The sequence below is a fragment of the Callithrix jacchus genome, chromosome 1 (genome assembly GCF_049354715.1).
Source record: "Callithrix jacchus isolate 240 chromosome 1, calJac240_pri, whole genome shotgun sequence".
Classification (NCBI taxonomy): domain Eukaryota; kingdom Metazoa; phylum Chordata; class Mammalia; order Primates; family Cebidae; genus Callithrix; species Callithrix jacchus.
Window position 1 is genome coordinate 106,585,448 of NC_133502.1, and position 15,842 is coordinate 106,601,289.

Below are 15,842 nucleotides of genomic sequence, written 5' to 3' on the forward strand. Positions count from 1 at the left end.
ATAATGTGTCAATATTAGTTCAATAATTGCAACATAAATGTCCCATGCTATTATTTTGTTAGTGTGTGTAGGGGGGAATAGATGAAAACTCAGTACTATCTGCTCAATTTTTCTGTAAATCTAAAACTGTTCTAAAAACACATTCTATTAATTTAAAAAAATTAAACATGGGTGGGGAAGAACCTAACAGCCCAGAAGAAGAAACTCAAGTGTCCATCTGATGATGAATGGATAAACAAAATGAGGTATATCCATATAATGAAATTTTTTCAGCAGTAACAGTGAAGTACTGACACATGTCACAACATGGATCAATCTTGAAAACATTATGTTATGTGAAGGGAGTCTAAATAGACAAATCTATAGAGACAGAAAGTAGAGTGGGGATGGGGGCAGGGGAAAACAGCAAGTGACTGCTAAGAGATTCAGGGTTCCTTTTGAGGTGATGAAAATGTTCTGGAATCAGGCACTGGTCATAGTTGTGTACAGTAGATAGACTCAACAGTGGATATACTAAAAATCATGAATTGTACCCCTTAAAAATGAAAAATTTTATGGTATGTGAATTATATCTAAATAAAGTCGTTATACCAAATATATCAATATAAAAACAAAGAGCTGTAGCAATGAAAAGTAAGTTGAATGCTTTGGAAAGAATCCATAATGGCACATTACCCTAAACAAGAAAAAAGAAGAAAGGAACCCTTACTGTCCTATTCCATCAATTCCATAGTGTTGCCTTAAGAAGCAAGTCTTATTTTGTAGCTCCTGCAACACTTAACACAGGGCCTCATGCATAGTGGGCAGTCAATAATGTTTTGGTTACTTCTAAGGTTGAATAGTAGGTTTTGTTTTGTTTTTTGTTTTTCAGAACAAACATATCAGGGGTTCATAAGATGTCCTCTGGTTTCAAAAACAAACCTTTCTAAATTAATCTACAAGAAGGATGATGATGTTTTGTTTCTATTTCAACCCAAAAATTAAACACAATTTGGTCATCAGAGTTAAAGGTAAGGTTGATTCTAATATTAAGATACATTCTGAGAACTCTACCATATCTCTCCTCATCAAAGCAGGGTGAGTTTCTGGACATTTGAAGGTAGAATTCACTTTTTTCCCATATCAACTGTACTAATGTATACATTTCTAAAACTGGGAAAGTCATTTCAAAGCAATTTAAAAATAAATTTTCCCTACCTATACCAGTAATCCAAAGGAAACAATTATTCAATTTGTAGAAAGCAGCTAAGCCCATAATGTTACAAAGTACTGATCACTATTGCTTTAAAATAATGCTTTTAGTTTTACTTTGTTGATAGTTGCCTTCAAAATTCACTATCTAGGGATTATAGACTCTAGGAAAAAAGATACTTTTGTTTATTCTCAATTTTTACCGAAAAATCTGTAAGAAGACTAAACAATCAAAATACTATATATGTTTGAAGCAAGCACTCAGAAAAAGAACTCTGGGTAGCAAGAAAGTAAGATAATTAAAAGCCCTTTGGGTGCCAAGTCTGCTTAGCAGTAACAAGAGAAAATGAGCTATTTGGAGGGTCTTTTCTAACCCACACATTATTGATAGCTGCTGAGAGAGGGAAAACTGAAAGGCCTCAAGCTCTTTTACCAAAGTGACGCTTTCAATCACCTGGTCTTCCCCTGCACCTTGTGCTGACGCTCCCTACAGCTATCTTAAACTCAGTACCAATTTTCTTGCTCCTTTCACTCACAGCTGGTGAAAGCCTCAGAAAGACCCATTTGTTTTAAGGTGTGCAGAAGACTGAATTGCACATCAAGCCTTGCTGGAAAAGGGAAATCCACATTTGTTGAGACTCTCTGTATTCAGGGTGCCTTAAATTTGATCGCTGGAACAATTCAGAGAGATGTGTATTTGTTATCCCCATTTTATGAATAAGGAAGCAAAGGCTCATAGATTTAATAATTTATTTTGTATCCCTCAGTAAACCATAAAGTTTTGGATGAAACCTTCATCATCATCATCATCATCATCATCATCATATCCTGCAAGTCTTCTATAGCAAGCAAAATAATGGCCCACATTATTGTCATGATTCCATTATAAAAATAAACCTTCTCTTCAGGATATCTATATTAAGTTCCAAAATCTCCTGAAGGTATAGGTTAAATATACTATGGCTATGATCATTGGAAAATACTTCATTTTGAAAAAGATAAGAATAATGAACAGTACAATGCACACTAAAAATATATAAACATTAAAAATCACAGTTTAAAAACCAAAATAAAATAGTGAGATCCTGATTGGCAAGAGTTAAAATGTGCTAGTTGGGCTTGGAAAAACAGGGATTTTCCTACACTACTATATGAAGGCTAAAAGTTCAGTTGCCTGGAATGGCCATTCATCAGTATCTATTAAAAATCTTAAATGTGCATATTTTAGAAGCTGGTGCTTTCACTTTTATGTACCTACCTATTCTAGAGAAACATTCACACCTAAGAACAAAGAGGCACACACAAGATTCGTTCACTGAAGCACTATTCCAGATTTCAAAAACAGAAACAACTGGTTGATCTGCCACAGCAATCACGCTCACATCACTTCCCCAGCTTAAAATCTCTCAGTCACTTCGCAGGGCATCAAAAATAATCCAAATGTTGACTCTGTCCTACCAGGAGCAAGAAACCTGGCCCGGCTCATAACTCCAATTTTATCTCATATCCTCACTTTCTAACCCTCCACCACCTTTGCCTTCTTCCTGGTCTCCCAACACACTATGCTGGTGCCCAACTAAAGGGCCTTTGCCCTGTATGCTCCCTCTGCGTACAGCCTCCTCCCCTACTATGTATGAATTACGACTTCTTTTAGTTCTGTTATCAACTTAACAGTCACCTCTCCTGAGAGAGGCCTTCCAGGACCACTCAATCTAAAGTTGATCTTTATTTTTATTAGCCAGCTTAAAGCTACCTTCTATTTTTTCATTTATTTATGTCACTCCACCAGAATACAAGCAATATGAGAAGCTGCCCTTTATCTGTTGTGTGCAGATTCACCCCTAGAACTAATATGAAGGCAAATGAAGCTCTCAATAAATGGTTTTAATACAATGAATGTATTCTACGCTAAACTACAAATTTTCACTCAGTAAATCATAAGACGGATTTATATGTACTATAATGAAAAGACCTAAGACTAACAGTTAAGTTTGCTTTGTTTTTGAAAGAAACTGAATTATAATACATTTTTAAAATGTTTTAGCCGGGCGCGGTTGCTCACGCATGTAATCCCAGCACTTTGGGAGGCCGAGGCGGGTGGATCACGAAGTCAAGAGATCGAGACCATCCTGGTCAACACGGTGAAACCCCGTCTCTACTAAAAATACAAAAAATTAGCTGGGCATGGTGGCGCGTGCCTGTAATCCCAGCTACTCAGGAGGCTGAGGCAGAATTGCCTGAAACCAGGAGGCGGAGGTTGCAGTGAGCCGAGATCGCGCCATTGCACTCCAGCCTGGGTAACGAGCGAAACTCCGTCTCAAAAAAATAAAAATAAAAATAAAATGTTTTAAAACACATACATATTATAAAAATTAAAACCTTCCCTTGAAGATCTCTATGGCAAGCTTCTGTGTTTCCTGAAGCAGCAGCCTGAACTACAGCTCTGATCATTGAAAAATAATTCACTCTGGGAAACATGATGTGAAAGTGAAAAGAAATGTCTTAAAAAACAGAACTTCGGCTTAGTCCTAAAAAGTGATGGGAATCATTTTTACAAGAAAAATATATTTATGTACTACTTACATAATTAAAAATATTTAAAGATTAATTTAATACATTTAAAAGCAAGTTTATCCATCCTTCGTCCCACATGTGGCCCAGGATGTCTTTGAACATGGCCAAATACAAATTTGTAAACTTTCTTAAAACATTATGAAATATTTTTGATTTTTTTTTTTTAGCTCATCAGCTATTATTAGTGTTAGTGTATTTTATGTATAGCCCAAGACAATTATTCTTCTCCCAGTGTGGCCCAGGAAAGTCAAAAAATTGGACACCCCTGTTTTAAAGGAAAAACAAATATATTTATCAGTTTATAAATACAGGTTTTCAGGAGCACAGATTAATATTATATCAAATATTTCTCCTACAAGAGGACAACTACTTATAAGCTCTTTCATGGTCTAGAACAACAGTTCTAGACACTTACTGGTTTGCCAAAGAATATTAAGTATTGTTGTGACTACAGTTAATTATAAAACAAATTTATCCCAGCACTTTGAGAGGCTGAAGCGGGTGGATCACCTGAGGTCAGGAGTTTGAGAGAGCCTGCCCAACATGGCAAAACCCTGTCTCTACTAAAAATACAAAAAATTAGCAAGGCATGGTGGCAGGCACCTGTAATCCCTACTAGAGAGTCTGAGGCAGGAGAATCACTTGAACCTGGGAGGCAGAGGTTGCAGTGACCCAATATTGTGCCACTGCACTCCAGCCTGGGTGACAAGAGCGAAACTCAGTTTCAAAAAACAACAAAAAAATTTAACTTGTTAGCACGAAGAAAGCATTTACCTAGGCTCTGCTATGTGCCAGAAGCCGAGCTGGGTGCATTACAAACCTATTTAATCCTTGAATGGTGTTACTATCATTTCCCCTTTATAGGTAAGGAAAGTAATCTCAGGTAGAATAAATATAACACTTTGCCCATGATTACACAGCTAAGAAGCAGAAAAGCTGGAATTAAAGCCCAGATCTTACTTGAAAATCAGCTGGCTTTCTATTGTGCAATTTGCTGCCACAAAATAAGTGTATTCTCTCAACCATGAATTAAGAGAATGTATGTAGGAGACAATTGTATGTATACAGATAAGTTATATTAAAAAGCTACAGAATAGAGAGGAAGGAAGATCAGAATTAGCAATCTCACTGATAGACTGAAAAGAAAACAAGAATACCCAAACTAAGATAATTTAATCAATTAGCCTTCTGCTTCCAACCACTGCAACCATTTAAAATACACAAATGTAACTCCTTTATTTAAAATTCTGGGGGAAAAAATTCCAAAAGCAATTTTAATAACCTCTGATATTTACCAACCATTAGCTTGGAAAAGTACTCCTTAAATTCCAACTATGCTTTCCTCTTACAATTTGGGTATAGTTATGTGGCCTCTAATAGAAATAGGAGAAAATGAGCCATTATATACACACCACACCAACAATTTATATCAAGATTATGGCCAGGTGTCATTGCTCATACCTGTAATCCCAGCATTTTGGGAGGCCATAGTGGAAGGATAGTTTGAGGCCAGGAGTTTGAGGCCAGTCTAGGCAACACAGAAAGACCCCATCTCTACAAAAGTTTTTAAAAAAAATTAGCCAGGTATGATACTGTGTGCCTGTAGTCCCAGCTAATGGGGAGGCAAGGTGGGAGGATTACTTGAGCCCAGCAGTTGATGCTGCAGTGAGCTATAATCATGCCACTGCACTCTAGCCTGGGCAACAGAAGATGACCCTGTCTCTGAAAAAAAAAAAAAACAAAAACAAAAACGAAGTTTTGAAAAATATTGTTAAACTATGAAAAGTTATTTTGTAACTTAGCTAAAGTTTATAGCTAAAGTCATGTACTTCATCACTTTTTAGCTTATACTGAAAACTAAAGAAGTTCAAAAACCAAGATGAATTTAATACCAGTAGTAAAATCTACTTAAAACTAAAAGCTCTACAATTGAAATCTTCTAAATACATTACAGAATAAATGGCCGAAGTTTATTACACTGACTACCAATAAGGCTTAGCATTAAGAATAAGAGATAGTTTAATTTCTTTGACCCAGATTTCTTCCACTTTTAAAAGTCTCTTGCCACAAATCTTTTAATTTCATGTAATAAAATGGGTGACATTTACTTGTTTAAAAAAAATTTAATAACAATATAATCATTATACCTCTGCAATCAGCTGAAGTTCTAAGAAAAAAATGACAATGTTGAAAGTTTTATCATCATTATAAATTTTCATGTTCAGTATATGTAAACTCCAAAGCCAATTTCAAAAGATATTTTTGTGAAATGCCATTCTTAAAAAAAAAGAGGACAGTATATATAACTGTATGAATGTCAAATGTTTTACAGTACAGATTTGCTAAATTTTATGTATGCTATAAAATAAATACCATGTTAAAGTTATTGGCATTCATAATAAATAAATAAATGCTTGAAATATACCCAGTAGAAACTTTTTATTTTCCAATCCTTTTGATAAGAAATGCTTCGAGTGTTATGTACAAACCTGATCTTCTTTGAAAAGTGTTGTCCACTGCTTTTCTGTTTCTGTCACGGTAGCTATAAATAGCTGTTTAAGGATATCCTTATCTAAATTCCTGCCTGCAAACAAAACGAGATATGATGTGATTACATTATGCTTATTAAAATGACACAGTTCACCTATCAATTCCAATTCTTTAAAGCTTTATAATGTTTAGAAATTTACAAAAAGAATAGTAATTGAGTGATTCCATCTTTAACTTTTTAGTTAAGTACATCAAAACCACATTGGTGCTTAGATTAATCACTTTTCTAAAACTGAAACAGAACAAAAGGCCTAACAAGTTCTTATGAATGTTATAACATGATAAAGACGAAACATTGACCATAAGCTTAGCTATAAAAGAGGATACTGTTTAATTGGCACATGATATCCCTTTCAAATATATTTATCACTTTGTTTTAGGAGTGTTAATCCTTTGTTACTTACCAATGAGGACCAATCGATTTGTTCTCTCAGTGTCATCCTTCCAGTTCACTGGAGTCTCTTCCAGATCATAGAGCTCATGGACACCCTGGACAACCACTTGTTGTGGTTTGTCTTTGATTGACACCAAACCCTGCTCAAAAAGAATTGACTGAACATTAATCAGCCTCAGCTCAAACTTAAAAGCAGAAATAGAGCATCAATGTTAATGGATTAATTATTTATATCCATTTAAAAATACAAACTCTTAAGCTGAGAAAATTACTTAATTCCAATTATTCGTGAATTATAAAAAGTTTCTTAAAATTTTCAGTTTTCAAAAAAGGTTTCTGTGTACTGATTTTTTTGAACAACCCCTTTTTCTAATGATAAAGTGAATACATATATTAGGATGGTCTGTCACTGTTATTTATCACAATCAAAATCTGAAACAAAATATGTAATGTATTATATCCTATTGATTATTTTAAAGATTTTATATAGTGTTTCACAGTGTTAGTGGGAAAAGTTGAGAAGTTAAAGGATTTTGGTGATATTAAATAATCTGTTTTAGAAATAGGTTGCAATCAATGGACAATGATGAAATAAAGAAAAACTACTATAGCTATCTGAATAAAAGCTCATTTTGTATTGATTTGCAGCAATGAGAAACAAATTATCTGATAAACTGGCTCCTATGGGGATGAAATTAATTTCTTTGCAATCATGTTTTTAATATACCAAAAACTTTGTGGACACACAAGAGTGGACACTCAACTGCTGACTGGTTAAGCAAACACCTAGAACCACTGCTTCCTGGAGGAGACACCTTTCATGACATAAATACCCAAATATCAAGTCATATGAGTGGGTTTCTAAATACAGAACAAGAGTTCTAGTCCTTTGTAACTTTGTTTAGAGTATGACAAATGTTTAGTGTCTGCTAAATGCATCAGGAAGCATGATGTTCAGCAGCAGCAAGATTTGCAACATTATTTTTCTGTACCTGGGAATACAGAGCAGAAGGTGACATTTCAAAGCATATCGGTTGTTCTATCTGCAACCCTAAAGGAAGCTGTGCAAATAAATCATGTCTTATGCAGCGATTTCCAAAGCTCCTTTTCAGCAATGAAAATAATAAAGAAAAATGAAAGTAGACAAAGATTATTTGTACTAAAATCAGTGTTTCTGTTTAAAACCAAATATAGTTTTTATAACAGCCAGGAAAAGGACTTTGTCTAAAAGTCTACTGTACCTTTAGCCTTATGACCTCCATGCAGTGATTGTCCTTGTTTCTCACAGTCTTTTCCCACAGGAGATTCTGTATCAAGTGACATATTTTAATAAGACCAACCGTTGCTAATAGCAACAACTATGTAACAAAACCGTTGATAAATCATTAATCAGTAAAAATTGCATTTACCTGAATAAATACATTAAGTTGTTCTTCCTTTGCATTTCCTTGTACTTCAAATGTGACTGTAACAATACTCTGTAAATCAAGAGAAATAATCAATAATAATTCTTTATAGTAATGTCAACATATTTTTTTTAAATCACAAGTTTTAAGATGAAAAGGAACATATTCATGGAATTTTACATTGCCTAAGCCATATATATTAGGTATATTTTTCTCAACATATATGCTGTTTTTATGGAATTAGCAACTCTATTTCCTACATTCTGCAGAAGTGATCAATGGGTTTAGTGTTTACACAAAATACTACCTTCTATTTTAAAAAATTTAGTCAAAAACCCTCATGAAAGGGTCCTCATTATTTAACTCATTCTTTTGTGGATTCTCAGCAATAAGAATGACTGTAACACATACAGTGTATGACTACACGGAGCCAGGTACTTTTGCCTGAGTCACCTCATTTCATCTTTTCACTTACTCGTTACAACAATCCTGGGGAAAAAGATCTCTATTTCCATATAAATTGGGGAAAATAAGGCTAAAAAAATAAGCTAACCAGAGCCAGGAATAAAACTCAAAAGCAAAGTAAATTTGTTCTCTTAAAAAACATATACAAAAGAAATTGTATATATATAGAATATTAACTTTAGGATTTATTTTTCTTCCTTATCTTGATAAATGTCTCACTGTCTACCCTAAAGAAACAGAAGCTTAACATTTCCTCTAGCAGGTTACATAATTAAAACCCAAACCTCCCTTTGCCAATATAACTACAATTTCAAACTCAGAGAAGAACATAAACAAGGGCTAAGTACATTATAAAAACATAAACCTCATCTTGAGAAATAGAGGCTCAAAAGCCAAGCTCAAAATGACTTTTAAAAATGTAGAAAAGAATATACTACAGCACAGCTTTACATAATCTCCTAGAACCACATATCTGGCCTAACAATTTTACTCACCATTACATAATCATATAGGCTTACAATAGAAAATACCAAAAAACCAAAACTATTTTATAATCCAAATTTAGAGAATACCAAAAGGCAAGTATTAAAGACCAATTTAAGCACAAACATATGAAACATTTATTTACTATCATAGGTTCCCCAATAACCTACGGAAATAAATAAACAAATGTCTTGTATGTTTGTGCTTAAATAAATAAATGTCTCATATGTTTGTGTTGGTTAACTTCTTTAGTGGTGATGTGTGAGATTTTGGTGCACTCATCACCTGAGCAGTATACACTGCACCCAATTTGTAGTCTTTTATCCCTCACCCCCTTCCCATTCCCCGAGTCCCCAGAGTCCATTGTGTCAGTCTTATGCCTTTGCATCCTCATAGCTTAGCTCCCACTTATGAGAACATAACGATGTTTGGTTTTCCATTCCTGAGTTACCTCACTTAAAATAACAGACCCCAATCTCATCCAGGTCAATGCAGATACCATTCATTCATTCCTTTTTTGTGGGTGAGTAGTATTCCACTGTATACATATACCACAGTTTCCTTATCTACTCATTGATTGATGGGCATTCGGGTTGGTTCCATGTTTTTGCAATTGCAAATTGTGCTGCTATAAACATGCGTGTGCAAGTATCTTTTTCATAGGACTTATTTTCCTCTGGGTGGATAACCAGTAGTGAGATTGCTGGATCAAATGATACTTCTACTTTTAGTTCTTTAAGGAACCTCCACACTGTTTTCCATAGTGGTTGTACTAGTTTACATTCCCACCAGCAGTGTAGAAGTGTTCCCTGTTCACTGCATCCACGACAATATCTACTATTTTTTGAATATGGCTGTTCTTGCAGAAATAAGGTGGTATCACACTGTGGTTTTGATTTGCATTTCCCTGATTATTAGTGATTAGTGATGTTGAGCATTTTTTATATGTTTATTGGTCATTTGTATATCTTCTTTTAAGAACTGTCTATTCATGTTCTTAACCCACTTTTTGAAGGGATTTTTTTTCTTGCTGATTTGTTTGAATTCATTCTAGATTCTGGATATTTGTCCTTTGTCAGATGTATAGATTGTGAAAGAGTTTCTCCTACTTTGCAGGTTGTCTGTTTCTGACTGTTCTTTTGCCATGCAAAAGCTCTTCAGTTTAATTAAGTCCCAGCTATTTATATGTTTTCACTGTATTTGCTTTGGGGTTCTTGGTCATGAAATCCTTGTCTAAGCCAATGTCTAGAAGGATTTTTCCAATGTTATCTTCTAGAATTTTTATAGGTTCAGGTCTTAGATTTAAGTCTTTAATCTATCTTGAGTTGATTTTTATATACAGTGAAAGATGAGTGGATCCAGTTTCATTCTCCTACATGTGGCTAGCCAATTATCCCAGCACCATTTGTTGAAAAGTGTGTCCTTTCCCCACTTTATGTTTTTGCTTGCTTTGTTGAAGATTAGTTGGCCGTTAAGTATTTGGATTCTCTATTGTGTTGCACTGGTCTATGTGCCTAGTTTTATAACAGTATCATGCTATTTGGGTGACAATGGCCTTATAGTATAGTTTGAAATCAGGTAATGTGATACCTCCGGATTTGTTCTTTTTGCTTAGTCTTGCTTTGGCTATGTGCATGTGTATGTGTATGTGAAACTATCCCTGCATCGGTGGTATAAAACCCCTTGATCATGGTGGATTATCTTTTTGATATGTTGTTAGATAAGGTTAGCTAGTATTTTGTTAAGGATTTTAGCATCTATGTTCATCAGGGATATTGGTCTGTAGTTTTCTTTGGTTATGTCCTTTCCTTGTTTTGGTATTAGGGTGATACTGGCTTCATAGAATGATTCCTCTTTATCTTGTGGAATAGCGTCTATAGGATTGGTACCGATTCTTCTTTGAATATCTGGTAGAATTCTATTGTGAATCCATCTAGTCCTGGACATTTTTTGTTGGTAATTTTTAAATTACTATTTCATGTTATTACCAATAACTGCTTGTTATTGGTCTATTCAGGGTAGCTAATTCTTCCTGATTTAAGCTAGAAGGGTTGTTTCTTTCCAGGAATTTATCCCTCTCTTCTAGGTTTTCTAGTTTATGCACACAAAGATGTTCATAGTAGCCTTGAATGATCTTTTGTATTTCTGTGGTTTCCATTGTAATATCTCCTGTTTCATTTCTTATTGAGCTTATTTGGATTTTCTTTCTTTTCTTGGTTAATCTTGCTAATGGTCTATCAATTTTATTTACCTTTTCAAAAAACCAGATTTTTGTTTCACTTATCTTTTGTATTTTTTGTTTGTTTCAATTTCATTTAGTTCTGCTCTGATCTTGGTTACTTCCTTTCTTCTACTGGGTTTGTTCTTGTTTCTCTAGATCCTTGAGGTGTGACCTTAGACTATCTGTTTGTGCTCTTTCCGACTTTTCGATGTAGGCCATTAAGGCTATGAATTTTCTGTATATATCTGTTAAGTCCATTAATGTTCCAGGATATAGTTTAAATCCATTGTTTCTTTGTTGACTTTCTATCTTGATGACCTGGCTAGTGCTGTCAGTGGAGTACTGAAGTCTCTCACTATGACTGTGTTGCTGTCTGTCTCATTTCTTAGGTCTATTATAATTGTTTTATAAATTTGGGAGCTCCAATGTTAGGTGCATGTATGTTTAGGATTGTGATATTTTCCTTTTGGACAAGGCCTTTTATCATTTCTTGCCCCTCTTTGACATTTTTAACTACAGTTTAAGGTTTGTTCTGTCTAAGAATAGCTACTCCTGCTCACATTTGGTGTCCATTTACATGAAATGTCTTATTCCACCCCTTTACCTTAAGTTTATGTGAGTCCTTATGTGTTAGGTGAAGACAACAGACAGTTGGCTGGCAAATTCTTATCCACTCTGCAATTCTGCATCTTTTAAGTGGAACATTTAGGCCATTTATACTGAATGTTAGTATTGAAATGTGAGGTTTCATTCCATTCATCATGCTATTTGCTGCCTGTATATACCTTGCTTGTTTTTTTAATTGTATTTTTGTTCTATAGGTCCTGTGACATTTATGCTTTAAAGAGGTCCTGTTTTGAAGTGTTTGCAGGATTTGTTTCAAGATTTAGAGCTCTTTTTAGCAGTTCTTATACTGGTGGCTTGGTAGTGGTGAATTCTCTGTCTGAGAAAGACTGTATCTTGCCTTCATATATGAAGCTTAGTTTTGCTGAATACAAAATTCTTGGCTGACAACGGTTTTGCTTGAGGAGGCTAAAGAAAGGGCCCTAATCCCTTCTGGCTTTCAGGGTTTCTGCTAAAAAATCTGCTGTTAATCTGATGAGTTTTTCCTTTATAGGTTACCTGGTGTTTTTGGTTCACAGTTCTTAAGATTCCTTCTTTCATCTTAACTTTAGATAATCTGATGACAATGTGCCTACGCAATGATCTTTTTGCGATGAATTTCCCAGTTGTTCTTTGTGCTTCTTGTATTTGGATGTCTAGGTCTCTAGCAAGGCTGGGGAAGTTTTCCTCAATTATTCCCCCAAATATGTTTTACAAACTTTTAGATTCCTCTTCTTCCTCAGGAACACTGATTAGTCTTAGGTTTGGTTGTTTACATAATCCTGGATTTCTTGGAGGCTTTGTTCATATTTTCATATTCTTCTTTGTCTTTGTTGGATTGGGTTAATTTAAAGTCCTTGTCTTCAAGCTCTGAATTTCTTTCTTCTACTTGTTTGATTCTATTGTTGAGACTTTCCAGAGCATTTTGGATTTCTATTTGTCCATTGTTTCCTAAAGTTTTGATTGTTTTTATTTATGCTATCTAGTTCATTGACTATTTCTCCCTTCATTTCTTGTATCCCTTTTTTGATATCCTTACATTGGGCTTTGCCTTTCTCTGGTGCCTCCCTGATTGGCTTAATAACTAACCTAGTGAATCCTTTTTCAGGTAAGTCAGGGATTTCTTCTTGGTTTGGATCCATTGCTGATGAACTAGTGTGATTTTTTTGGAGGTGTTAAAGAATGTTATTTTGTCATATTACCACGGTTGGTTTTCTGATTCCTTCTCATTTGGGTAGCCTCTGTCAGAGGAAAGGTCTAGGGCTGAAGGCTGTTGTTCAGATTCTTTTGTCCCATGGGGTGTTCCCTTTCTGTAGTACTCTCCCTCTTTTCCTATAAATGTGACTTCCTGAGAGCTAAGCGTAGTAATTGTTATCTCTCTTCTGGATCTAGCCACCCAGCAAGTCTACCAGGCTCTGGGCTGGTACTGGGGGTTAGTATGCACACAGTCATGTGATGTGAACTATCTGTGGGTCTCTCAGCCAGGATACCAGCACCTGTTCCAGTAGCGGTGGTAGGAGGGTGAAATGGACTCTATGAGGGGTCTTAGCTTTGCTGGTTTAATGCACTATTTTTGTGCAGGTTGGCCTCCTGCCAGGAGGGGCACTCTCCAGAGAGCATCAGTTACGGTAGTATGGGAAGGAACAGGTGATGTGTGGGGCTCTAGAACTCCCAAAAACATATGAGACATTTAATCTCTACTGTTCCTAGTAATAGGAAAACCAGAAAAGTGCTTTCTTGCTTGACATGAGAAGTTTAAGTCAACTAAAAAAAGGGTCAAATTGAACTTGCAAATGTGAGACTTTTAAAAGTACTTATTTTGTCACAATAATCAAGACACTAATAACCACCTAAATGTTCAGGACAGTTGAATGGATAAATGTGGCAATATACATACAACCAAATATAATGTATCCTTAAAAAAATACTGTCATATGCTACAACATGGATGAATCTTGAGGACATTACACTAAGAAAAATAAACCAGTTACAGAAGGACAAATACTGCATGAATCTACTTATATCAGGTATCTAAAATAGTCAAACTCCTCAAATCAGAAAGTAAAATGGTGGTTACCAGGGGCTAGAGGGAGACAAAAGTATTGTTAAATGTATGTACATTGTTAGAAAAATCCTGGAAAAAAATCTGTAATTCCCAGTGCAGAAGATAAGGGTCACAACTCATACTTGGTTCTAAAATAAACTAAGCACTATTTGTCACTTGGGTTTTCTCACATCCACCTTCCCACTTTCCAAACCCAGGTATTCCTTATAGGGAATAAACAAAGAATTCATGAAAAATGGATAACTGCATTAAAAATTCAGGGATAGATTCCTAATGACACATATATACCATGTCCTAGGTATTACCCATTTCAGACTTTTTTTTTCCAGTTTTTGTTTTGAATCTAAAATTAACTCCTTTTTCCATGTATGCTGACACAGAAAGAAACAGAAAAGTGAGGCAATAATTCAGAAAACTAAAAGTACAATGAGGAATTGTCTCTAAAATAAAATTTAGTAACAGTTTACTTGGGTTTGTTTATTTAATCTGTTTCTTCTTTAACCCACTGGTTTCTCTGTTTTCTATTCTTTCCCAAACAATACCTAACATGCAATAACCTCTTCACATTTTCTTCAGCTGGAACACTAAGCCCACTAATATGCTTAAACTCAAAATCTGTTCCTTCACACTCTAGTCCTCTATTCTTCTTTGCCTATATAATATCTGTACTATAATATTCTGCCACCAGGGACAACTGAATATATGGCATTATCATCTGAATCACTTTGCCTTCCCGATTTTTCTATTTCTAGGTTTCTCTAGTCAATCTAGGCTTGTTTCCCATCACCACTTCTTTTCTTTCTGATCCATCCTCCGTCAGACAGGATATTCAGGCAAGTCTATCTGTGAAACAGCTCTGGATTTATCGCATTTCTAGTCTCACTGTAACCAGCATGTTTCAGGCCCTCATCACACAGTATCTTCCTGCTTGGTTCCCGACTCTGAAGTCCAGTCTAGCTTACATAACACTCCTAGATAGCACAGCTTGAGTTTTCTTTGTCTAGCAAATTAAAACCTGATAGCTTGGACCAGGATTCTAGTATGAACTCTCCACTAAGACTTCCGTACCAGAGACCTACTCATTGGTAAGATTCTCACTTCACATTTTTAAACATCCATCTTGCTCTTTTCCTTACTTCTTCTTGTCAAAATAAAAGCCTACCAGTTCAAGGCTATTTTTTGTCATGTAAGTCAGAATAGCACTTACTCCTTCTTTGACTGGGAAGGGGCAAAAAAGAACTCTTAACAATTTTAGATATCTTTTATATCTTGATCTGAGTGGGGAGTTAGAAGGATATATGTTTGAGTGTGCATACAGACAGATATGTAGGTATAAATATATGCAAAAATACATTGAGGCAGGGCACAGTGGCTCACACCTGTAATCCCAGCACTTTGGGAGGCCGAAGTGGGTGGATCATCTGAGGTCAGGCATTTGAGACCAGCCTGGCCAAAATGGTGAAAACCCATCTCTACTTAAAAAATATCTATCTACAAAAATTAGCCAGGTGTAGTGGTGCATGCCTGCAATCCCAGTTACTCAAGAGGCTGAGGCATGAGAATTGCTTGAATGCAGAAGGAGGCAGTCGCAGTGAGCCGAGATCGAACAACTGCACTCCAGCCTGGGCAACAGAGAGAGACAAAAAGAAAAAAAATAGAATTGTACACTAAAATCATACATTTGCATCCTTTACTGTATGCAAAATCAAACAAAAAAACTATCTTTCATGAAGCCTTTGATTGGGTTCAAGACGTACTATCCCAAAATATGGCACCTCAGTATTTGAGAAAATGGCAGAACCAGGAAGGCTGCTCTCACCTTTCCTACTGAAGCAGGTCATAAAACCTAGATTTTTCTGACCTTCCCCTGAGGGTCATAAGACCCTCATT

The 15,842-nt window shown here is 35.4% G+C and overlaps 2 protein-coding genes across 5 annotated transcripts in view; both read right to left on the reverse strand.

Moving 5' to 3' along the window:
• FOXD4 (forkhead box D4) overlaps positions 1–15,842 on the reverse strand; it is a 59,761-nt gene that overhangs the window by 4,899 nt on the left and 39,020 nt on the right. For all 4 annotated transcript variants that reach the window (XM_078367994.1, XM_078367992.1, XM_078367993.1 and 1 more), the window contains 4 exons: positions 8,119–8,187; positions 7,951–8,016; positions 6,720–6,849; positions 6,255–6,349 (listed from right to left, as the gene is read on the reverse strand). The gene's annotated coding sequence lies outside the window, so the exon portion shown is untranslated. The remainder of the gene's footprint in view (positions 1–6,254; positions 6,350–6,719; positions 6,850–7,950; positions 8,017–8,118; positions 8,188–15,842) is intronic.
• The window catches only part of ZNG1A (Zn regulated GTPase metalloprotein activator 1A), a 59,761-nt gene that overhangs the window by 4,899 nt on the left and 39,020 nt on the right, over positions 1–15,842 (reverse strand). Inside the window, 4 exon segments of the mRNA XM_078367987.1 lie at positions 6,255–6,349; positions 6,720–6,849; positions 7,951–8,016; positions 8,119–8,187. Coding sequence (XP_078224113.1) covers positions 6,255–6,349; positions 6,720–6,849; positions 7,951–8,016; positions 8,119–8,187 — 360 coding nt within the window.